Raw genomic sequence first — 26471 nt, forward strand, 5'->3', positions numbered from 1 at the left:
ACTCAACTGGCATAAGGCCCTGTTTGATTCACCTTAATTTTGCTGAACTGAAATTATTTTTACTGAACTGAACTTATTTTTACTAAACTGAACTTAATTTTACTGAACTGAAATTATTTTTACTGAAATTAAATTATTTTTACTGAACTGAAATTATTTTTACTGATTTTCTACTATAATTCTTCTTTAAGAAAACTGAATTTTACTGAACTGAACTTATTTTTACTGAACTGAAATTATTTTTACTGAACTGAAATTAATTTTACTAAGCTGAACTTATTTTTACTGAACTGGAATTATTTTTACTTAATATTAATTTTTAAGGTGAAAAGAACAGGGCCTAATTACGAGGCAGGTAAGTAGCATTTATTAAAGACTTATTCCATTAATTTTGTTGATTTTGCGAATTATCGCAAGTTAGGGTTGTAAATTAGAATTAGGGTTTTTTATTTGGGGATCAAATAATCTTAGCAATATTCTATAGGATGGAGGTAGCAGTAATGTTGAGGCTTCCCTTTTTTACCCATGGCAGACACAAAGAAAAGGACAGAGAAATTTAGGCAAGTACTGAAACAAAATTGAGTAACAAATGAGAGGAGAAAGAAATTTTTACACTTACCCAATTCCTTGGCCGAATTTAAACCACTAATTGAAGCATTCAATTCGTCACTGCCATGGCCGAGCGACTTCCAGAAGCTTTTAATGGTGATGTGAGCAGCAACACAGAGAGAAGTAATTGAGAGGAGAGAGAAAGAAATTGAGAGGAGAGAGAAAATAGAGTTGGAGGGGAAGAAAGGGTAAAAAATTAGAAGAGAGGGGGGCAAATCGGTGCACGTGACTCACACTTGGTAGTCAACACCGTGAAACCAAGTCAACACACCTGAAACCACTCTTAGATGTTATTTTACAAATAATTTTTGGTATTAGGTGTGTTTTCCACAAAAAAAAAGAAATTGGGAGGAGAGAGAAAGAAATTGAGAGGAGAGAGAAAATAGAGTTGGAGGGAAAGAAAGGGTAAAAAATTAGAAGAGAGGGGGGCAAATCGGTGCACGTGACTCACACGTGGTGGTCAACGCTGTGAAACCAAGTCAACACACCTGAAACCACCCTTAGATGTTATTTTACAAATAATTTTTGGTATTAGGTGTGTTTTTCAAAAAAAAAAAAAAAAAAAAAACCCAAAAAGGTGTTTTCTCACAACATATCACACTTAAAAGGTGTAAACTGACAATATTTCCTTCAATTATTCAACAATTACCCTCATTTAATTGTCCCAATTTAATTTAACCAAAATAATAAGTGACCCTAATATACTTTATTTCACAAAAAAAAAATGGTTCTATTGTACTCCCTTCGTTTTTAAATACTTGCTCCATTTTTCATTTGCGGCCATTTTTGAATACTTGTTCCACTTCCTTATTTGGAAAGTTTTTATAATATTTGATTAATTTTTCTTACCTAGTGGATCCAACATATATTCTCTCTCCTTCAATTCTCGTCACTACTTTTGACTTTTACTTTTTTTTTATTCTTCCACCAACCCGAATATCTGCATATTACTTTCTCCAATTTTTTCTAAAACTCCGCACATACAGAATTGGAGCAAATATTTAAAAACGGAAGGAGTGTATGACAGGTCTAAATGTACTTTATTTTAACGGCTATTTCACCAAATGCCACTAAGCACTTTGGAAATTCACCAAATGTCATCGGACTTTTCAGAATTCACCAAATGTCACTCACAAACAGTACATTGACATGACGTGCCATTAATGAGGTTTGGACGTTAAAAGTCCGTTACTGCGAAATGACCAATATGCCCTTTATTTGGGTTAATGGCGCGTTAATGCTCATTGACTGTCTGACTTCTTCAAGTTATATCAAAAAATTAATTATCATCTCACTCTTCTTCTCTGTTCTTCGACCTTCCACCATTATTCAAACCCTCAAATCCATAATCAAACAACAAGCTTTCTTCGACACCTGAACCAAACATTCCTAAAATTTGAAGCTGTATTTGCTGTTGAAGTTGGGCGAACCATAATAGCGCTGACAAGTAGGGGAGGAAGTTGAAGCTAAAAGCACTTGAATTTGACTAAGGGGTGTTGGAGATAGCAAACAAGGTAATAATCGCACTTTCGATCTTGTTTTCGTGTTTTAAATCTGACATTTTTTGCGAGAATTGAGTTAGGGTTAGGGTTTTTTGAAATGTTCATGTTAAATGTGATTACTTGACTTGACTGTGTGAATTAATCTCAAATTTCATGTTAAAAATGTTATTTGTTGGTATTGATTTGGTATTGTTATGGTTTGTGATTTTGAAGTCTTTGAATTCTATTTTTCGCGATTTTTGTATTGGCATTGTTGGTAATGATTTGGTATGTTATGCTGTGTGGTGTGTTGATATGAATCATGTGTACGTGTTGTTGTTCAGTGGGGAGCATTGAATAGTGGAAGACTGGAGATTAACCTAGTTGTAACTTCTGAGTGGCTTTGTAGACATCTGCAGTCAGACATTCTAGCAAATCCTGACATCCCAGTTGAGTCTTTACAAAGACTTTGTATGGAAAGGTATAAGATTGAAGTTAAAAAGAGGCTCTTTTACAAGGTGAAGGCAGTCTGTAAGGAGATTCATGGTGGGTTTGGAGAGGCATACTCCCTACTGCTTAAATATGCTGAAATGGATAAAGAGACTAACCCAGGGAGTTATGCTCTGGTCAGTTGGGGTGTGTCAACTACAAAATCAGCCACCAAGATTCAAGGCTAGGTTTTTTTTTTTTCTTTTGCTGCCAATGTAGGGAATTCTTGAGGGGCTGTAGACCCATAATTGGCATTGATGGAGCTCACTTAAGTGGGCATTTCAAGGGAATCTTGTTGACTGCAGTTGGGATTGATGGGAACAATGAGATTTTTCTCATAGCTTATGGAGTGGTGGGCACTAAGAGCATTGACACCTGTGGTTATATCCTAAGGAACTTAAAAATCCTATTTGACAAGGAAGGCTGCAGTAGAGATGATTGGACTTTCATCCATGACAAGATGAAGGTAAGCCACCTTTGAGCAGTTTTTATAACAAAATGAGATTTATTGTCTCAGGTGTTAATGGCTTTGCTTGCAGGGTGTTGACACAACAATCCATGAAACATTCCCCAGAGCAACAAGAATAGTGTGTTGCCAACACTTGTATTCAAATTGCAAGGCCAAAGGATTTTCTGGTTCAGCCTTTCATAAGCTTTTCTGGATTGCAGCTGATGCATACAATGAGTATGTATTCAACAAAGCAATGAAGAAAATACATGAGTACAATCCTAAGGCTGTTGAATACTTAGAGAGCTGCACTGAGGTCTGGTCTAGGCATAAATTTGATCCTGCATTGTGTTGTGATCATAACACTACAAATCTTGTAGAATCATTCAACTCATGCACACAACCCTACAGAGATCTCCCTGTTTTGAAATTACTTAAAGTTAACCACTTCAACACATACATACTTGCATTAACACAAGTGCATTCTCTGTATTGACATTGCTGCGTGAATGTTGTATTGCAGCTATAAGGCAGTGGGCAATGAAGAGGATTGGCTCAATGTTTGACAAAGCTATAGGCATGGGGGATATGGACCTGACTGAGTATGCAACAAAGATTCTGCAAGCAAGATCAGATGAGTCTAGGCTATGCTATGCAACCCCATGTGGTGGTGATGAATTTGAGGTGAGAGACCAACATGTGCATTTTCCCATCAAGCTCAGCAGAGGCACTTGTGGGTGTGGGAAGTGGCAGCATTCAGGATTCCCTTGCAAACATGTGCTAAGGGTTATATATCACCAGAGGCTACAACCTACAGACTTTGTAGCTCCTTGTTACAAATGGAAGGCATACAAGCTTACTTATGCAGAGCATATGCACCCAATGCTTGACCCAAGTCATTGGCTATCAGTCAACCTACCTGACATATTACCACCAATGGTTAAAAGATCTGCAGGAAGACCAAAAAAGCAAAGAAGAAGAGGGCCAAATGAAGCTAGAAAAGGGAAGAGGCAATCTACAGTCAAGTGCAGCTTATGTGGTGAATTGGGGCACAACATGTTGACTTGTGCATCTAGGCAAAAAAACTCAACAGCTGAAGCAACCACATCAAAGGCCACTCTCATCCCAAGAAAAAAACAAAGACATCAACAACATGAATGCAGAACAACTCCCCTTCTTAAAGCAGCCTGAAAAGTGAATGTAATTTTTTGAACATAATCAGTGTAGTGTGTGATGTGTTGTGTTGTTTATTTTGACAGTCCATGTTATTTTTTTGGGAAACTGATGCAAACAATAAGCTCATGTTTTGAACAGGAAGCTTTTATTTTATAAAAAGGAAGATATTTCATAGAATGGACATAATTAAATTTCCCACTATATTAAATTTCATTGCAAATTACAATAATTCACTTCATCATTACAATCACAATTACAACACACATCAGTGCCCCTATTTTCATTATACAATCCTGCATTTTTTTGTTGTTGCTTGATTTTCTTCTTCAATTGTTTCACTTCTTCATACAAGTTGCTTTGTGCTGAGTCATCCCTTACAAATGAGCTTCCCCTGCTTTGACCTTCTTCTTGCATCTGAGCTTTGTACCATTTGAAACTATTACATGAGTCGCACTTATAATACAACCTTTGTGGATTACATGTTGACTCCGAACTTCTAATTGCGCATTTCCTACCACACTTGCAAAATTTGTTTGGAACTCTAACATATGCACACTCATTTATAGAGGAAGATGTGTTTGATATCAAACTCATGATTAGATAACAAAGGGTTGCTTTGTGTGTTCTCAGTGCCGAATTTATACAAATTTCCCCAAAAATATTCAAAATTGTTACAAAAAAAACTAGCCATTGCAACTCATTAAATTAGAGGTTTTTTTGTGTAAATCTTTAAAAAAGTAATTGCATATGGTGAAATATGTACATTGTTGAGTGGCATTTCATGAAATAAGTTTCGCAGTAACGGACTGTTAACGTCCAAACCTTATTAATGGCACGTCATGTCAATGTACTGTTTGTGAGTGACATTTGGTGAATACTGAAAAATCCGATGGCATTTGGTGAATTTCCAAAGTGCTTAGTGGCATTTGGTGAAATAGCCGTTATTATAATATTTTTCCGTTACCTTAATTTACAAAAATAAAAGATTTCAAGTGAGAATGTGAACTCACAAGAATGTCTTGTGGTACAGTCAGCACACTCGCTAACAGACAAGCATATGTTCTACTATAGAAAAAAGAAATGCAAGAACCACCACAGCTAACCTTTTAACACGAAGGAGTGGTGATCGGAGAAAGAAACGAAACGACACTGGGCACCACAAAAATATGCTTTGTTCAGGTCAGATATTGGCTTTTTCTCAGCCAACTTCTAAACCCTTGCTTTATTACTACAATTACTCTTCATCTTCTTCCTTAAGATTCAATCGCAGAAACCTCCATTTCACTTCGACATGGCGCTGTTCATCGTCTTCGTCTTCTATGGCTTCCGAATCCGATCCTTCTTCCGCAGCTCCTGATCCCATCGACTCTTCTAGCTCTGCGTAATTCTCTCTTTTTGTCTCGTGTTTTTATTTACTTACTTTTGAAGTTGAGCAATTGTTAATTAATAGTTTGCATGTGTTAATTTGTGTGCAATATTAGATCATAATTGATGGTATAGATTTATTTATTTTTGTGTTTTTGTTTATTTTTGTTGTAAAATAGACATGGCAAATGATAGTTGACGAAATTTGTTCCACTTCGTAGACTTTAACCAACTAAGCTAATTGACTTCCGCTCGTGTTTTCGTGAGTTAGATTTTAGTTTGAAGCTGTTTGATTTTTGTATTAGGTAATTCTGTTTATCATTAGGATTTAGGAATCAATGAGATTGCTTAGCTAATTGTATTTTTTTTGATAATAGCAGGGTTGGGGTGTATTGACTTGCTATATTATTAAGACTCTTCATTTTACCTCGACTCAGATATGGGTAGGACGCTTAGACACTTCGGATTAAAATCATGCAAATTTTATTTATTTATGTATTTATTTATTATCATTAGATGATGGCTGTGCTGGACACTTCTTGCTGAATCTGAGTAACATAGTTGATTAGTTGACTTGTTTTGTACTTAGGAGTATGCTGATTGTATTGTGTACTCTAGGATATCAAGGTTGAAATTAGGTAAAAAGGTCATAAGTGTAGAGTTACTGAAAATCGGAAATATTACTTCCATGTCAATATATAAATTTCACTTTATATTGGTGGCGAAACATGTTATTTTAAAAAAAATTGTCCTAACATGCATGAAGACGAAGTTATAATGTCTAAACATATTTGTAGATATCACTGAATGATAATAGTGCCTTATTCTTGTTGAAGCACTTGATAGTCAAGAATTCCTGTAGTATGAGATGCAAGAAAAGCTAGCCTGTCCTAGGACAGATTGAATGCTCTAATTACATGCTGAAATTATTTTTTACTTTGATTTTACTTAATACCAGGCCAATTAAAAAGATTAATTATAAATTAAATAATAATATATGTAAAGCTAAGGTAGTCTAAATTAGAAAAAGTGTCCATCATTTTTCAATTTATACCTTATATCTTAGTTATTTTCCTTGAGGCGCAAAGGCGCACCTTACCAAAGGCGCTTTGAGGTGCACGAGGCGCGCGCCTTCCGTAGGTGACTGAGCCTCGCCTAGCTAAAGCGCATTTCCCAGAGCCTGGGAGTGAGGGGCGCGCTTTTTAAAACCAAGGACCTGGCAGCAACAGAGAATGAGCAAATGACAGAAGCACTAGAAGAGAAATGAAGCAGGCACTAGAATCATATTTGGGATATGTGATGTAAATATAAAAAAGGAAGAGAGCACTGAGATAGGCAGGCAATTTATGAGTGAATTTTGGTAGAGATAGGTAGCCTAAAGTTACCCTAGGAGAGTGTGGGCTAAACCCACTATTTGTAAGAAACCTTTTGGCTTGAACTTGAATCAAAAATCCGTCTTTCTTCCCCAAATTGGCTTGTGTGTGTTAGATTATTTGTAACTGGCTTGAATCTATTACATATTCACAATCATAAACCTTCACACCAAACTTAATTTTCATTAGCACTTTAGCCAGAAAGGATTTAACCTTTTAGTCAGACTATTATTTTACATCAACAGACATCCCTATTTATTGTCGCCTTGAGTATACAAATTGGACACACTAGTAAAATATCCGCTAGACAGCCAGAATTTCTCACTTTTGCCAACTAGTGACCGGACACACTCAAAGTCCCAAATTCTGCAGACAGCTTATTGTCTTTACACCAACTTTAATATTCTTAGCACTTTTGGCAAACTAGTGACTAATAAGAGAGTGTTGAACATTCTGGCCATACAAATGTCAGACGACTCGGACTGAGAGAAACCAACAAAAAGCATCAATGTGGTAGTTGAGAAAGGAAATGGACAACTAGAAATAATGAGCCTTTGACCCTATAGACAATATTTTTCTTGCTAGTAACAATGGAAGGACGCAATTCAAAGAGAATCTTACTAATTAAGCTTGGAAATAGCCTACTTGAGAATGCAGTTGAGTTCACGACTAAGATGTCAATAAGGGGGTATTTCTACCAGATGATGCAAAAACTAGGTTGTCATACTGTTTCTATACACAAGGTTATTTGAAATTAGTTGTTTATTAAGCTGAGCTGTTTGGGAGAGTGTAATTACAAACTCGAGAATTGTATAGAGAACAATATTTATAACCATGTTGGTCATCATACGTTTCCAACAATGATGTATCACAGACCGATGAAAACCTGCTCAGGTACTCAAAGCAAACTCAAGTATCAATTGATAAGTTGGATCAATTGTTGAAAGGAGAAGTAACATTTAAAGTGGGAGAGGAGGACTTTTACACATAGGTGGGGAAGAGGACTTTTATAAATCAAAGATATTTATAGTCAAACCCATGTTTGAATATAGTTAGTGACTAGTGTGTTGCTTAGAAAAAAAAAAATGAGTAAAATTAATGCACTAATGAAAATCTCATAAACATTATATTGACTCTCTTGCCCGTACCCATTAGGCAGACCCAAAGATGCAAATTTTGCACAAGACTAGCACCCGTTTGGCCAATAGTTAAGAGGATGGCACACATTACAATCAAAGTCGGATGATGATAAATGTTGCTTCTAATATAATATTGATTATTATAGATAAGATTAAAATAAAAACTATTGTATCAAGTTTTATAAGAAATGTAAAATTTTAACTTTATTATCTCAAAATACATAACGATATTAACCTACGACACCCCGCAGCCCAAATAAGCTACTCTAAGAGTTTTTCTTCAATCTAAATATATCTAGGACTTAGTTGCATATAGATTCAGAAAAAAGGGATGCTTGGGACACTCAATGAATTTTGCTCGACACCTGGATTTGAAATGGGGAACAAGGATTTGTTGTCCTCCACTTTACCACTAGGCAATGCTGCCAAAACGATACAAAATACACTATACTTAAGTAGTCCCTTTAGGGGGTAGATTACTGCACTTCTTTTTTATTTGTTGGACTTGAATCGATATTCAAAATCATTCCATTCAGAATAATTTAATTCTATTGTAGCGTCGGATTTCTCAATTCTCAAAGGGACCTCCTTTCCTAGAGCTTGTTGCATAATTTTTAATGATTCAGATATTTCACCATTTCGTTTTTCAAAAAACCAGCTAATGAATCTTCTTTTTTCCATTGGACTTCCCAATCAAATTCGTCATGACATTCATAATTATCAACTTTATGAAGGTATCATTGTATCCCGGAAGCTTGTGGATCATCCATGTAATATACAAAGAGAAACTCCAGATATATGATCTTTCACCCCCACTATAAGGCAACATACATAAGGGTTTTATTTATAAGGGGAAATAAAGGAAAAGAAAAGAAAAATAAAGCCCTGATGCTCATAAATGTTGTTTCGTTGGCCTTTTTCCGGTCCATTTCAATTTAAGCTCCTTCCAAACTCCTCAAAACTTATTCCCTCGCCCCCTTCCACTAAATACTTGATTGACTTGGAATACTTAATTGACTTGGAATCCTCGATCTTTCCTTCCCTACCCCCCCCCCCCACCACCAATAAAGTCCAAGATTCAACATAACTTACCCAACTTTTGACCCAACATCATCTTCTCCATGCCTCAACCAACCTAAGCACACATGGCCACAAAGCACCAATACGAACATCTCCATCACAAACTTCCTTAGCACCACCACCGATCCAACACACATGTAGCCTAACCATTTTAATCAATTACACCACCAACTACAACCTTTCTCTACCTTAGATCAACCACCACTGCCACCTTCCTCCTCCCAATCACCACAAATCACAAGGTTTTGACAACCACCGAACTAACTTCCAACCAGAACACTTCAAAAGCAGCCACCTCTAAAACAAGCCGCCACCAAAACCACTATTTAAAACCAAAACAACCACTTCTATAACCTCCCACAAGTCTCTTACCCCACAACAGCACGTGTGTGTGTGTGTGTGTGTGTGAGAGAGAGAGAGAGAGAGAGAGAGAGAGAGAGAGAGAGAGAGAGAGAGAGAGAGAGAGAGAGAGAGAGAGAGAGAGAGAGAGAGAACAAGATTAAAAATAAATTAACTTACCAAACCAGCGAAATTTTAAGACGTCAGTGCTATGAATTGGTATAATTGATCTTCAATTGAACCACCCAAGGTCAAATCATAGACCTTGGCCAGTGGTAGTGACTAGTGAAGAAGGTAATTGAAGGCAGTAGGAGTAGCAATTAAAGGTGTACGGTGACAAGAGCGCTAAGGAGGATGGGGTGGGGAAAAGACCGAAAAGAGAGAGGCTGATGAAAGAGTTTCTTAAACAATGTACTCAAAAGAGAATTGTGAACTCGCTCTGTACCCAACCAGAGTAGGGAATAGAGGGTAGGTTTATTTCTTTTCTTTCCTATCTCTTTATAAATCCCTTGGCTCTCATACAGAGAATTTGTTGGGATATACATTTGTAGCAATCTTATGGAATACATGATCAGAAAGGAATGCTGACAGTTTCTTAAAGCTTCTACACATTGAATCAATTGTGTGTCAGGTGGTTTATCCACGACCTGTATGACTTGCGCCCTGTGAATTTTATAGGCATTCCCCCTACCTCCTAAAGATTAGAAATAATCAGAAAACCCGAAGTTAATTGCAACTTTATTTTTAACAAACCTATAGAGGATATTTTTCAAAAGTATGCCAGTTTGTTTACAGGAACAGTGTTTAGCTCAGCAACAAAGAAATTTGATGATGCAGTAGAAGCAAGCAAAAAAGCAGTGCCTTACTCTCCATCCAGCTGAGAAATTAAGGCCTCAAATGTAGCTCTTCTTCGAGGATCATTCCTAGCATGCCGTCCTGCTATGGCATCAATTTCATCAATGAAAACAAATGACGGAGCCTACAAAAAAGAAAAAAAAAAAAAAAAAAAGAAAGAAAAATTGACATCAATTCATTAACTAATTACAAGACTTGAATTCAAAATACAGAGCAGGCGTTTAATGTCTTACCAGGAAAATTATATTTAAAAAATAGACAAAAACAAAACAAAATCTAGCTACTGCAAGGAGCTTCAAAAAAAAAAAAAAAATATTAAAAAAAATTTAAAAATAAAATAAAATAAATAGAAGCAAACATAGATATACACAATATGAAAATAGTTTGCCTGTGCTACATAGGCAGTATTCTATTAATTTAAACTCATGTTGCATAGGACATTGTAGTTTAATTTACATCCAACCAATGCACCATCAATTAGTGTATTTTACACATAAAGTTTATTTTGAAGAAGAGGGAAAAAAAAGTTTTGCTATGGAAAGAAAAGTATAAAACTCACTTTGCAATGGAAAATGACAAGAAGTCCTCCACAAAATAGGGAAGAACATTGCAATTAATTACACCATACATCAAAAAGTGATGAATCAGAAAGGTTGCTAAGGCATGAGGCCACATAAGACACCAAAGATATGGCTCTATCAGACTAAGAAACACTGTAAGAGGGCACACGTGCAACTCCCTGTTGTCCCACAGTCCCACTTCAACCCCAACACCACTGCATGGCTAAACATGGATAACAAGTAATAACTCAACTGTTGCAACCTTGTATCTATCGTAATGTCATTAAGAACCAAGCAAATCTTTCTTTAAGGAAATAAGAAAATGTAACCAACAAGAGTGACAATTACATTTGTTCGTGCTATTGAAAATATTTCGTTGATCCTTGCAGCGCCACTTTTCTCACCGTCGGTAAACTCTGCACCTGAAGCGAACACAGAAGGCAAACAACTTTCCTTTGATAGTGTTCTAGCAAATAGTGTTTTACCAGTACCTGGAGGTCCTGAAAGAAGAATACCCTGCCACAGAAACATGAAAAATCACTTATACATCATCCGCACATGATATAAGATAATAAAATCACAAGTTTCATCATAAATGACTAAAATCCAGAACATGCTGGAAATATTGCCAAATTTGAAATAGCTAATACAAAATTCAACTAACTACTAATTATGAACAAGAGTATTACCCTAACAAATTGCACCTCCCTTTCAAAGAACTGCATAGGGTTTCTCATGTAAACCATTATTTCATCGATAAGATCCCAAACATCACCCCCTAATATTACTTCTTTGTACATTGACTTTGTTTTAACATCTTCACCGACAGGCTACAAAAATATCAGATGGAATCAGATAATGAACTAACCGCCTAGACAGAACATCAAAACAGTCTATTAACAGGATCCAAATAATTTCCAAACTAAAATTCTCTGCATATGCCATGTCAAACAGCTGGTTATACTTCTTATAGAGAAAACGGCTGGAAGCAATGTGCAGAAGCATCAATGACTCTCTCATAAACCACAAAACCAGAATTCCTGGTAACAACGCAATTAAAACTTTCAGAAAATAATGGATTTGCCGTTTCTGAAGAAGATCCACCTCAACCCCAGAATTTGATATTGTCTCAAACAAGTATGGATCAAGAGGGATGTCAACCTAACAAACATGATGAAAAGATTAATTATAAAGAGGTATTTAATAATTTATTTATCCAGCTCATATAGGAAATTTGTGTATATATGTCACTTGATAGTCAAGAAGTCCTGTAGTATGAGATGCAAGAAAAACTAGCCTGTCCTAGGACATATTGAATGCTGAAATTACATGCACTTGTTGAGTTGTTGCAACTTGACATATTGTAATTACTACATAAATGTGTCTGCACTATCTTTGTCTGAGCAAATAAACACTTAAAAGACTCCACATCCCGGTATCCTTTTATATCCAAATGGTATTTGGATACCAATGATCCTAAAGTCGGTGAAATTTTAGTAAGAACCATATATCTCGATATATTCAATGCTATGATTAACTGAAGGATCAGTTACACCACCATGCTTAGGGTGCTGTACATCAACAAATTGTAAATAGCAATGACAGGGGAGAAATCTGCATTTTGCATTGTAAGTAGCTACTATATTGCTTTTTTGTAGGGGAACAGGCTAGAAGGTTCTTATGTCAAATTGCCATTATGGTGGTTGCCCTCACTGAAAGAAGTGTTAAATCTTCTGAAATACGGGTATTTTAGTTTATGTACTTGGAGGAAGCCTATGCATAAGAATGTATTCTGAAATGTTTTGCAGATTTTGTATTATAGAAGGTCCTGAAACTGTTCAGGACTTTGCTAAAATGGAAATGCAAGAAATTCAAGATAATATTCGGAGTCGCCGAAATAAAATCTTCTTGCTTATGGAAGAGGTTAGTATAAAATAGTTTATTGTTTAGTTTCAAGTTACAACTTTGAGTACATGGTTCAGATTGTTTTTTTCAAGTTATGGTTCAGTTTGAAAGAGAAGGACATAGTTTCCTTTTCAAGTATAGATTCAATTTAGAAGTAGTGATAAAGCTAAAAAGGACCAAAAAGTTGTCTTTGTAAATTTCTAAAGAATGAAGTATAGTCTTCTTCATAGTCTAGATAGTTTTTGGATTTTTTTAGAGGATCTATATCCTGAATTGCTATGTGGTATTGTGTTTGGTGCACTATATCCTTGTCTTCAACTGTTGTACTCACAATATTTCATTAATATGAGAGTGAGGGATAGCTCAATTGGTAAGAGCTTCCCTCCCAATTCCAGGGGTCCTGTGATCTATTCACAGGAACTGCTCTTGTGGCTCTGTAAACAAAAAAAAAAAAAAAAAAAAAAAAAAAAAAAACACACACACACACACACACACACACACACACATTAAAACTGTTTTTGTGAAACATTTTTGTGCTATGAAAGTTTCTCGCTTCATGAAAATATTTGTCTTATAGGTTCGTAGGCTAAGGATACAACAGCGAATCAAAAGGGCTGAGCTAGGTATTTTAAAGGAGGAACAAGAAAATGAACTACCAAGCTTCCCGTCATTTATCCCATTTTTGCCTCCTCTGGTTAGTTTTCTAGTGATTTGTAGCATATTTTCAATCATGTCATTACTGCATACTTGTTTCTCTATTTATGATATCTGTTGGTTCCTTTTTTTGGTTTGTGATTATCCCTCGTTTCCAGTAATCACTATTGTCTACTGAATATCATTCATCCACTTTCAGAGCTCAACAAACCTCAAACAATACTATGCTACTTGTTTCTCCCTTATCGCTGGCATTATGATTTTCGGAGGCCTTTTGGCACCTACAGTAAGTATTCTAACTCAATTGTAACTTTTACTGCAGCAACAGAAGTTTCATAGGCCTGTTTTGTCCATATTGTTTTATTAGCTTCTTGTCAGGTCTGCAATTGGCTATAGATTTCTCAGTTGAATGCTTTATTGTCACCAGGCCTCTGAATACATTTTTTTTATCTGTGGCTATGTGCATTTCGTGCAAATTTTGATTTTTTGATTTTTATTTTTTTACTTATTGTTTTGGGGGGTCCCCTGTTTCTTGTCTGCTAAGGAACATGCTTATGGGCAAGGTGATCCCTCTTGAAAACTTCCCTAGGTATTGTGTTAGGAATCTTAAACTCCAATTTAGTTTTGCTGAAACACCGGTGTCATTCTTCAGTTTTCCCCTTCACAATCTCCCTTCACTACTCTGATAAGGATATCAGAATCGGGATTCTACTTTGAATCGGTGAGTAGGGTAGAATCGAATCGTAGAATCATATGATTATACCAAATTGTAAATTTGGGCTTCAAAATGTAACAAATGGCTACATACATAATTTTATAACAATGAGAATGATAATAATATATATTAATAATAACCTAATATCGACAATACAAACATAAAATAGTTTTCGAAGTAATTTCGCACGCGTATAACTCAAACAATACACTATAAACTATAAAGTAGGATTATTGATACACATTCTTAACCATGAGAGTCACGACAATTGTTGTTAAATTATGAAAAAAATAACGTTGTTGATTCGTAAAGTTGTTTCCCCTAGACCCATGCATAATAAAAAAAAAGTATCCAATAATAATAGAAAACTAAGTGTCAAATCAAGTTAGTTCATTTAACGAGATAGCTAAAGAATGACAACTACAACAAACTCATGTTATCAAAGTGTTTTTTATATGCCCAAAGTTGAGTGCGAGTACACGACAATTGTTGCTAAACTATGAAAAAAATAACGTTGTTGACTCTTAAAGTTGTTTCCCCTAGACCCATGCATAATAAAAAATACTACCTCCGTTAATTGTTATGTGCAACTTTGAAATATTTTATGTCTCACAAATAATACCCCAAAGTTGCACATAATAATTAACGGAGGTAGTATATCAAATAATTATAGAAATCTAAGTGTCAAATCAAGTTAGTTCATTTAACGAGATAGCTAAAGAATGACAACTACAACAAACTCATGTTATAAAAGTGTTTTTTGTATGCCCAAAGTCAGAGTGCATAAGACTCATGAATACATTTTTATGCCCACAAAATTTAAATAGTTAGATAGAATCTTAAAAGTTATTTAAATTGATGTTTCATATGCTTTATTATGATTTAGATTGAATAATATATAAGTCATTGACTAAAGTTAGGATCGACTATGACACCCTTACACTTTTTAGTCTATAACATAAAATATGTAAATGATATAGGTACAAAATCAATTCTATTAGAAAGTAGACTTTAAGAGCTTTCCAATGATATATTATAAGCCTAATTCCTACTTCGAAATCAAAATTTATGGGTTTTGAAAAATCAGGTTTTTTGCAGGAGTGGAATCGGTAGAATTGGTATAGAATCGTAGAATCGGTACCGATTCCACCGATTCTATAAGCGATTCTACAGCATAACGATTGTACCAACGATTTGCATCGTTTAGGTGGATTAGGATCGTAGAATCGCGATTTTAATAATATTGCTGATATCACTTAGTTCATTAGGATATGGAGACAGTAGCCTAGTTTCATCCAGAGATCGTGGTAGTTGACTTTCAAATAAAGGCTGGATCCTTGAATCTACTAGGACTTTGAATAAAACATAAAATACTTGAGGAAAACAGAGAAGAAAATAGCTAAGTAACCGATATTTGTATTGACGATCAGTGTAATCAACAATCTACAATATTTTTCGCATAACTTTCCACCAAACATTCATCCTATTCATTACAAGATTCCTCTCAACAAACTAACAGACTTAGGGAAATAACAAACTAGCATTAAAGTACTAAATTGGCCAAAATGCTAACAAACTCCATAACTGATTATTCCAGCTCATCCATCAAGTTGATGCTGAACCGGGGGTTTAACCTTCCTGCGAGCACATGTAAATTATATAGCAGGCCTGGGCTTGATTGTTGGGCTGATTCCGTGCAGAATCTGCTATAAAATGCTGTTATAAGTGAATTTTAGTATTTTGGTATAACCACAACCAAAAAGTTTATTAACATATCTTAGTATTTTGGCATATTTCTAAAGCCTTATGGATTTAGTTAGTATCTTAACATAATACTATCATGATCAAGTTTTCTATTGCTTGACTGAGTCATACTTCGAATGTATGGAATATGTTGGCACTAGACACACATGGGAGTGTTCTAAAAATCTCTTATACAATATTCTTGTGTTTGAACTGAGGCAAACCCCTAATTCTACAGTCTTGCTGCAGTTAGAGCTTAAATTAGGATTGGGGGGAACATCATATGAAGATTTCATCAAGAGTATGCATTTGCCAATGCAGTTGAGGTATGAGTGTCACCTTTCTTGCCACTCTATAGTGCATTAGCCCCTTACAAATCTTTGCTTTCTTACTTAGATATGCAATATGCTTACACGTTGATAGACAATTACTTATGTATTAATTGTTTGATTTCTTCTCATTATTAATGGTTTATTATTTCTTTTAAGAAGAGATCAAGCTTTGCATTCTTGAATTGTAAACAGTAAACAAGCACAGATTTTAAAAAAATATAAGGACTAAAATCTTGGTAGATGGACGTGATTTAAAAAGGAAAGGATGGAATAATTCATGGATAGTTCATAGCATTATATTTATATAGATTCTTGCCCAAAATAAAGAGAAGGTCTTTCCTAGCCACTACTAGATGATAAACGCAAGTCGCCACAAGTGTTGCTTAGGTTTATCAAAACCCCTAAAGTACGAACTCACTTTTAAAGTTTTAAATTAACCAAATCTGAATTTGTTCATAATACGCCTTAATATAGGCCTTAGGCATGCTTACATTTCATGTAATATTCTGAAATAAAACCCCATACATTCCCTTTACAACCGTTTTATCAATTATAGAAAAGGAAACTAAGAGTGACTTGTTCAAAGAGATGTGAAGTCTTCAACTCTTCAACAGCCGGCTAGCATTACAAATTCACCGGGAAAAGAAATTCAAAAGTCGTCAACTTTTCAACTTGTTCAATGAATTCCAATGATAAACTCTTGAATTTCATAAAACACCACTAGCCATATCTTCTTTAGTTTCATGTCTTTAATGAGAAAAGAAAACCCATATGAACCAACTTAATTTATTCATGAAAATAACAGCAACACTGAATCCCTACCTGTTAAAATTTTTGAGTTAACTGTTATGAATAGTGTTTGGATAATTACACTCTTTAAAAAGTTTATTTACTTATTTACCCTCAAGACTGTTAATTGCCTATTTATTTTTAACTCTTAAAAATAGTATGCTAACATTTATACCCCTAAAAATATTTGTTTATATCATTTCCCTCATTAATCCTAGCAACAACTAAAGTTGTGTTATAAGACTAAATCGAAAAAACTTAGTGGACATGACTAGGTAGTAGGTATAGCGCCCGCGCGTTAGCCACCCTAGTATAATAAAGTTACAAATTTGTAAGCAAGCACTTAACTAAACGAAATAAGACAACTTGAAAACGCTTGTTTATTAATTTTGTCATGTGACTAAGGGCCTGTTCTCTTCAGCTTATTTTAAGTTCAGCTCGGCTCCAATAAGTTCAGTTCAGTAAGTTCTTAATTTCCTTCTCTCATAAAATATTCTGATCACCTCAGCTCCAATAAGTTAAGTTCAGTTCAGCTCAACTCAGCTTAGTTCAAACAGTTATCTAATTAAGATTACGGCTTAAGGGCATGAGATTTTTTTGTCCTTAACCATCCATTGAGTATGGATGTCATTTTTGGTGTCTTATTATTACTCTGTATTATAATTATTATTAGTACTATTTTTATCTTTATCTGTATCTATAATCTATAATTTTATAATAAAAAATGGTACCAAAAGAGTATATGTGCTGTATGGATGACATTTTTGGTGTCTTATTATTACTCTGTATTATTATTATTATTATTAGTACTTTTTTTTTTTTTTTTTTTATCTTTATCTGTATCTATAATTTTATAATAAAAAAATGGTACCAAAGGAAGTATATGTGCTATATGGCACTCTCTATCACTCATTGGTTCTCATTCTATGTCATCAACTTGCATATAATAATTTGCAAATCTTGTCTATACAAGATTCGAACCTGTAATCTAAAGTTTTAAAACTAGATGTCTTACCACTAAGTTATTTCATATTTATGTTGTTTTTCTTTCTTTTTTTGGCAAACAAAAGATCAAAAGGTAATGAAGGACAGTATGACTAATAAAAATTAACTAAGAGAAGGTTAAATCATGATCTAATGTATAATTGCTATATCCATGCAATGACCGGGGGCTTTGTCCGGGCCCAAGTACTAGTTACCCTTCAATAATATATATTTAGTGGTCTACAAAAGAAATGAAACATGCCATGGCAGCTTGTGGGTTATCATGCATGAAAGTGTGTAGATTCCCTGACATACACTTTGTAATAAGGAGTTAATAAACGCACAAAGAAGGTATAAAAGCACAATGAGGGACATGTCTCTAGCTAGTTCCATGAGGGCGTGAGACACTATGCCTTTACCACCTTGTAGACAATGGTACAGAAGCAGATATATTTTTCAAAGTTGTAGCAGCAAAAGATGAAAGAGAAAATGCTCAATATTGTGTACAACTCACAAGTCACAAGTGACCTGATCGCTAAGATCAATCATGCCCCTCTACTTTCATCTTACTGTATTTGCTCAATATTTTTAACTATTTTGAAACCTTCAAGTGTATGATTAGCTTAGATTTATACAGGAATTGTAACAAGATTGTGTTATTGAACAGCCTTAATTGTTTTTTTTACTAATAATTTATCAATTATCAGTTTTACTTTTATATAGGGTTGTAACAAATCTACCTTATATTGTGCCAACCACAACAATGATTTATAGTGAAAAAAAAGGTCTGGCCCATCACTTAAAAAAAAAAAAAAAGCATGGAAGTTATTCAGCCACTTCCTATATACTGCTAGTTCACTAATTTTACTTTTATCTTCTCCTCATTCTTCATAGTCCCCTTTTTTTTTTTTTTTTTTTTTTTTTTTTTTTTTTTTTTTGGTATTCTGTCACTCTGTTTTGTCCTGCAGTTCTCTCCTTTCTTTACCTCCCCTTTGTTTCCAACCATTCATTGCTTGGCAAGATGTTCAATTGAATTTTTAAAATCATCTAATAATCAGGCCATTAGCAATTGAGGGACAGAGAAATGTTAAATCCTGTAATCTTTGTCAGAGATTGATGAACCACAATTATTGTTGATGTATGTTAAAGAAGCTATTCAGTTATTTGTGAATTTTCCAAGTTAAAACTTAATAAGACTAGGGCAAAGTGTGAGTTTGCGGATTTAATCATCACAAAGTGTCAAAATCACTAGGACGTGCATCTTACCTCATCCCCTCCTCTTCCTCCCCAAATAACCAGATTCTATAGTAGATATGCTATAGACCTTATAGTAATAGTTTGCCTAAAACAGTACTGTTTTTCCAAATGTGTCGACCTCTGCCTCTTCTCTTAGCTACTTCAAGTAGCAAGATTAACGGAGTTGCAATTTCAAAATCCAATTGCGTAAATGTTTTACCTGCCTCAAGGGTTGTTTCAGGCTAGTAAATCATAGGCTAATACTCAGTTGTGATCATGATAGAAGTATTTGAGTAATATTCTGATGTTATACCAAACTAACCGTGATTCCACTTTTCACCTTAATTTCAACCAAGAGACTTAAACTCGTGCAAGTGTCCTGCTTTACCTACCTGACTTCTTAACACAAGTTTCAGCTTCATCAGCGTCCCCTAAATTGCTTTTCATCGTCAGTTAACTTGTAATTGCACATTGTCCTTATAACTTCATTTATACTTTGCTACTGGATAACTGGATATGAACCTTGAGAAATATTAGATAAACAATGATTGACATATCTATTCTGGGTACGTCTAGGAGGGATGGTGCCTCTCTTGGCTTTTTTAAAAGTCCTGAGCAACATAAAAGAATTTTCATCTGTTTTTGTTTAAATATGATGTATTTTTATAAGGCCCTGCTCGTCATATAATTGATTTATTCTATTTTTTAAAAAATTTATTTATTGTTCTTATTTTTAATTTCTATAGTCAAATGGCTTTGCTTCCATTAGTTTCTGAATATGTTTCTGCAGTATAGCATGGTTAAGCTGGAGATAAAATTATCTTATTACTGTTATCTTGCAAAATGCAGTCAGGTAGACCCCATAGTAGCTTCATTTTCAGGGGGAGCTGTCGGTGTGATCTCAGCATTAATGGTGGTTGAAATAAACAATGTAAAGCAGCAAGAACATAAGAGATGTAAATACTGCCTTGGAACTGGTGGGTATTTTCTTTTCTATATGTCATCATGTCGTTGACTTAAATTTTTTAATGCTTCAAAAGTTTCTTGCAAATGCTGTTAATTGATCTGTGCTAGTCTGCTAGACATTCTTCTAATATGTTTCCGTGTCTTTTCTGCTTGTGTGTTTGTAATGCATTCCAAGAATCTTGTTGGTGGCTGATACAATAATAAAAACAATCTAATTTCAGACTCCAACAAAACAGGGTGTTGAATGAATTTAAGTGTAATACACTCTACAGAGATCAAAGTAGTAAAACCAAAAATTCATTTCTAAGAAATCTAACCAGAAGTTTAACTTTGTTATGTGGAGCTGTGGCCGCTATCACAACAATAAGCCACATTTTTGGTACAAAATCCGGGAATTGTATGAAAGAGAACCTGTACCAAGGAGGTATGAGTGAAGATGCCTTGTGTTGCTATATTTTTGGAATAGGTTCTGTATCTTATTCTTTCGTTGCAGTTGAATCAAAGTTCTAAAATATAATTTAACATTTGTTTTTGCCATTTTAATACTGATGTTTTGACTTTTAATACGTGAAAAGAAATATAAATATAATTAGCATAAGTTAATTTTGTCCTTTTCGGTGAGGTCAAACGATTATAAGTAGAGGAACGGAAAGTGATAATCACAGGTAAATTCCAGTAGAAGTGGAAAATTTGACATTTTTCAAATCCAGATAGTGTTTGAAGTGTGATAACATTGAATAAAAACCAAACAATAAATATACAGTGAAAATAAATCATAGGAGGAGCGCTAAACCCCATTTGGTTTGTGGGTTGTATTTGGAACTGTAAAGAATACTTCTAAAAGAAACTAGAGTTGAGAAAGGCTCTCAACTTCAGGTATATGAGACTGCTTCTTTCTTCCATAAGGGTGAATTGAAAGTACAGTTTGCTTTAAGAGGTAAAGTTCTATGCAGGGCTTCGTAATTATTTTTTTTCTTTTGTTGGCTGTTTGACTCTTAAAATTTCTATTAGACATGATATTCTGAACTGTTATAGTAGTGTTTCAATTCCCAGCCATGAGACGTGAACCATGGCAATGGGCCTAAATTGCTTTCGTGTTGGTAATCTATTTGGAAACAAAACAGCCACCTTGAACTAGTGTATGCCTAGAAGGTTAGCCGATCAATGAAATGTTTTGGTAGTAAAGGGGTGGTCTACGGTTTACTAAAGCTGGTTGGATACTGTACTACTGTAGTACTTTCATGTTACGTGTTTGACGCATCTTTTACGGAGGAAAACTATGAATTACGATAGTTACAAAACTAATATGATCTGAAGCTGGAGTTGAATTGTGTAATGTATTGGCCACTATTGTGCTTAAACTTTCCAATATCTCAAGTGACACTGTCTAGATTGAATGCTAATGAAGCCAATATAAGAAGATAACATATGCTATATGTTAGGAGTGCCAGTTGCGCGAAGAAGGTTTTGGCTGGTATTCATTTTTGAGGTCTAGAAACTTTTGTGGTTTGACTTAACAGTTAACACCAACAAAAAGCTACTTCCTCCATTTCTTATTAATAGCATCACTTGAAAAATTGCGGACTCATTTTTGGAGATGAGAGAGATACATAGAAAGAAAACAGTAGACCCATGTGTTAAAAGAGAGATAGGGAGAGTTTATTAATTAATAAAGAAAAGTGATGCATCTAAATTGGAACTTCCTTTTTATAAGAAAGTGATGCATCTTCAAATATAGAGGAAGTAATTACTATTGATTTCTTCTTAAAGGGGGTCGCTGTGGTAAGTGTTAAGCTCATCTCAAGAGAACTAATTTTTCAGGTGTCACATCATGTGCTCATCTTATGATATAGACAGGGTCTGAGTTATTGAACTTTTCCCATTCTCCATATGCCTTGCAGTTCAGAGGGAGAAGATTTAGAAAAAGGCTTAGGATTTCTGTTCTTGAAATATGATACAAATTTCTGATGAGAAAAATAAAATTATGATGTAGTTATATTTTCAGAAATGAAGGTATAAGCTTGCATGAACACGTGTGCTATGCTTTGTGACAGAAGTATGATAGACGGGTAATAGACCTGTCTCTCTATTTGGGATGTGTCTTGTGTAATAAAGTAGTGTATAAAATATATATGTATGCCCAACTAGAGTTATTGTTTTTTCTTTTTTTACGAGGTCAGTAAAAGACTACATATTTTTGTTTTTCCACTTATTATCTGATCAAATGTTTCTTTGTTTGAATGTATGAATGGGACTATTATAGAGAAATTAGTTGTTATAATACTTTCATTATACTGTACGCTATTTAATTTAACTTGCACTGCAAATGATGTTCGATGTTTTTAATATTGTTATTTTCTATCTGTGATTACTTTATGAAGGTTACTTAGCATGTGCTCGCTGTTCGAACACTGGATCTCTTGTTCTTATTGAGCCTGTTGCTACGGTTAATGGCAGTGATCAACCTCTTTCACCCCCAAAGACTGAGAGATGTTCAAATTGTTCAGGATCCGGAAAGGTTAGTTTTAGACTAAGACATTGTATGCGTATAGGCTATCAAAATTCTAATATAACTTATTTTTCTTTCGCTATCTATCTTATTTGGTGTTTAATACTGTTTATATAACAAACCTAGGCTTAATTATTTTTGGAAAAGTTTTGTGTGTAACAGCTATGCAATATCTTGTAGTGAGACTGGAATCACTAGATTTAGTAGATTGACTCATTTTGTTGTAGGGTTGACACCTAACTTTTGGTGGGGATTGAAAGACAATCTTAGCCTAGACTAGCTCATAAGTCTTGGTTAAATAGTTTATTAGCCTTGTGTTAACTAGGATAACGTATCATTTTCTGGAAGCATGATACTTAATAGAAGAGTACAACCAGTGTGAATTGGCTTGGTAATGTACCTAAGAACGGGATCTTCTGGTTGACTCAAAGAATTGATGAACATCTCTTATGAAATCGAGCAATCTTTTAACCACTATATTTTGCTGACTTTGCTCCTTTATATCAGTTATGTTGATAATATTATACTTCTTTGATTTTGCAATAGTGACTTTTGGAGTCTAACTGTGAATTGGCTTGTAGGTCATGTGCCCTACTTGTCTCTGTACAGGAATGGCAATGGCTAGTGAGCATGACCCAAGGATTGATCCATTTGATTAGAGGTACTGTAACATATATTAAGTTCTCCGTGTGCATCTATATCGATATGTCGTCTTGTAAAAACATGTACATATATTGTCCTAGTGACTACTTTGTCTAAGCCTTGTATGAGTCCTTTGATCATTCCAATTAGAAATTTTTATGTGGAAAAACTCTCATTTTTGTTCTTGATAAATGTTGTGTGGCCACATATATTGTATCACAGATTCACAGGTTTATTGGTTACAGATTTTATGTCGGACTATATTTTTTGTAATTTTATAAGCTGTGTAGTTTGGAACAAAGCTTTCCATGTCTTTCCTAACGCTTTGTTTGGATAGCAAAGAATGAAGGATTATGCTTATTAAAGAGAAAGGGAAAATGGTTCCTCCCTCTCCTTCCCCTTCCTTCCCCTTCCTTCCCCCAATATTTTACCCAAACAAGAGAATTTGTCCCCTTCCCTTTCTCTTCTCTTCTTTTCCTTTCATTTCTTTCTATCCAAACAAAGTGTAAGACAATTACGCTAACTCTTAGCAGAATTGGTAACAAGGCATAGTCTTGTACGTTGATTGTTCTCCCTTTTAGTTAAAATATGCAACACACTTTAAGGCTCTTGATATGTTTTTATGAGGGTCTATACCTCGTTTAGGATGTAGTGGAGTGTTTTATATGGTGTCCAGAAGGAAGAGTTTTCTAAGAAAAATGGCAAGGCCGATGGACAATGCTACAATGTATCTTGGATTTTTCAGCTTCAAGTCATTAGCAAAAAAGGAAGAAGTATGGAGTTTTAAAACTATAACATGGACTGGTTGACGAGTTTTAAGACCTTAAGTCATGTTAAGATGTGGTTTTGCCTCATCAATCGATGATTCATTCAACGTCATCATCTAATATCGATGGATACATAGAGAACATACTACTAAATACTTTTTGGGATGGCAATTCAATTCAAGTTTGATTCAAATCCATTTAATAATAGTCGGAATATAAATCCACTAAAATAGACCCGGATCCGAATAGACGACGGATCGGACTTGAACCTTTCTCAAAGTCTGATTTTGTATGATGTTATTCTGAATACAAGTAACTATAAGTATATCTATAGTAGGGGTGTTCAAATCCGGGTACCCGAATACCCGGGTACCCGAATCTTCGGGAAGTTGATAAGTCGTCCCATGTCCCGTCCCAGATAATGTGGGTACCCGATTCCGAGTACCCGAATTATTTGAGACGGGACATGGGTACCCGGATCTTTTTGTTTTTATTTTCTATAAGTTTGTACCTAAAATCCTTTTTTTTTTTACAAGTTGTACCTAGGAATGACCACCTCTGGATCCAGGCCATGTTTGTTTTGCAAATAAATTTTCCTTCTTTTTAGATCAGAATTTAAGAATAAAAAAAAAAAAAAAAACCAAAAGGATTGAAGAAGTACAGAGTTTGTAGTCCTTTGTCCACCAAAAAAAATGATTATTATCACTTGAATAATTATAAGAAAAATTATCTAAATTTTCAGATCTACAGAAAAATAAATTACAAACTTTCAGATCTATACAAAGATTAAATCTTGGAAAACGGAGAACTTCCAAGGTTGTTCTTGGCTTCGAGCTTTATATCTTCAAGTGTAATTGACACATAGATTATGTTCACGGTTGTTGTTTTGGTTTAGATCTCCATCATTTATTGATAATAGCAATATAGTAGAATTCAAGGGAGGTATAATTGGAAAAGTGGTTACGGAAATGCGCATGTTAAGGTGGATGTGTGGAAACACTTTAAGAGATAGAATCAGAAATGAGGTTATTCGCAAGAAAGTAGGTGTGGCGGGCATTGTAGATAAACTAAGGGAAAATCGTCTGCGTTGGTTTGGACATGTAAGACGGAGACCCGAGGGTGCACCGGTGCGAAGAGTGGAAGAGTGGGACCATGGAGGGATTAAACGAGGAAGAGGGAGACCAAAGATGACTTGGTTGGAAGGAGTGAGGAAGGATATGAAGTGCATGGATTTACGTGAGGATGAAGTTTTGGATCGTAAGGGATGGAGGAGAAAGATTTATGTTGATGACTACACGGAATAATCAAATTTGGTTCATGTTAGCCGACCCCACTTTTGGGATTAAGGCTTTGATTGATTGATTGATTGATTGATTGGTTGACAAAACAATCTCCTAACATATGGAGTAGTTCTGAACGGAGAGTGAGGAAGGAGAATGGAGAGGAGAGAGAAAGGAGAGGAGAGAAGAGAGAAATGATTCTTTGAGGGAAATTGGGTGAGGAAAGTGGCCGAGGAGTGAAATTGGGTGCTTTCTTCAGCGAAAAAAATGAAACCTAAGTCTAAGTGGGCTGGCTTGTTCAGGGAGAAACGAAATACTAGTAAATCTAATTTTTTTTTTAATGGGTATTCGGGTACCCGAGATTAACAAAGTGTGTCCCGTGTCCCGACCCACGAAACTATTGTTTTGGCGGGATAAGTACTCGACCCGAAAAAAACAGAAAAAATTACTAATTTCCCATCGGGTTTTTGGCGGGTCATCGGGTAATCGGGACGGGACAACCGGGTCGGGTTTTTTTGAACACCCCTATTCTATACGAAGTAGTTCTTAAGAGCTACATCCTAGTGTAACTAACACTACCTACAACTCCCCCCCCAAAAGCAAATAAACACAGCGTATTAAACCCCTCCCACTATATGTCAGGTAATTTTTTTTATTTGCGATTTCAGTGACATGTGTCACTATGTAAATGGTAAAAAATTAAAGAAAAAAAAGAGAAATTGAAAATAAAAAATCTAGCCACCTTAACCACCCATGCGCCACCCCCCGACAATTCTGTTGTACGCATCACTGGTAATCCATCTTCCCAAGTACTTGTATCTTTTCTTCTTCTTCCACTCTTCTTCTTCAACCAACCCGCAAAAACTACCATTATCACAACAACAAATGTAAACAATCCAGAAATCCAAAATCCCAAAACAATTATTCTCAAAAACCCGAACTACTTCCCTAAATCAAATCCAAAAGCTACTTTCCACTCAATTAGACCCTCCTTTAGCCAAAGAAATATTCGGTTTAGCTTTTTGTCAACCTAAT

The 26471-nt window shown here is 35.0% G+C and overlaps 2 protein-coding genes across 3 annotated transcripts; both read left to right on the forward strand.

Moving 5' to 3' along the window:
• The first annotated feature begins 2273 nt into the window (after positions 1 to 2273).
• LOC145594232 (uncharacterized) lies at positions 2274 to 4218 on the forward strand. Its single transcript, XM_081650566.1, has 5 exons — positions 2274 to 2378; positions 2435 to 2716; positions 2866 to 3045; positions 3119 to 3380; positions 3551 to 4218. Exons 1-5 carry the CDS (start codon positions 2274 to 2276, stop codon positions 4216 to 4218), a joined length of 1497 nt encoding a protein of 498 aa, XP_081506692.1.
• A 1069-nt stretch (positions 4219 to 5287) lies between these two features.
• Positions 5288 to 23631, forward strand: LOC145593560 (protein ORANGE-GREEN, chloroplastic). 2 transcript variants are annotated; one of them, XM_081649826.1, is made up of 9 exons: positions 5446 to 5584; positions 10295 to 12542; positions 12723 to 12837; positions 13397 to 13513; positions 13673 to 13759; positions 16181 to 16257; positions 20122 to 20249; positions 22620 to 22756; positions 23329 to 23631. In XM_081649826.1, exons 3-9 carry the CDS (start codon positions 12769 to 12771, stop codon positions 23404 to 23406), a joined length of 693 nt encoding a protein of 230 aa, XP_081505952.1. In that variant the 5' UTR covers positions 5446 to 5584; positions 10295 to 12542; positions 12723 to 12768; the 3' UTR covers positions 23407 to 23631. The 2 variants fall into 2 exon arrangements, with proteins under 2 accessions (XP_081505951.1, XP_081505952.1); XM_081649825.1 differs by lacking the exon at positions 10295 to 12542 and having other exon boundaries at positions 5288 to 5584.
• The last annotated feature ends 2840 nt before the right edge of the window (positions 23632 to 26471 follow it).

The sequence above is a fragment of the Chenopodium album genome, chromosome 19 (genome assembly GCF_948465745.1).
Source record: "Chenopodium album chromosome 19, dcCheAlbu1.1, whole genome shotgun sequence".
Taxonomy (NCBI): domain Eukaryota; kingdom Viridiplantae; phylum Streptophyta; class Magnoliopsida; order Caryophyllales; family Amaranthaceae; genus Chenopodium; species Chenopodium album.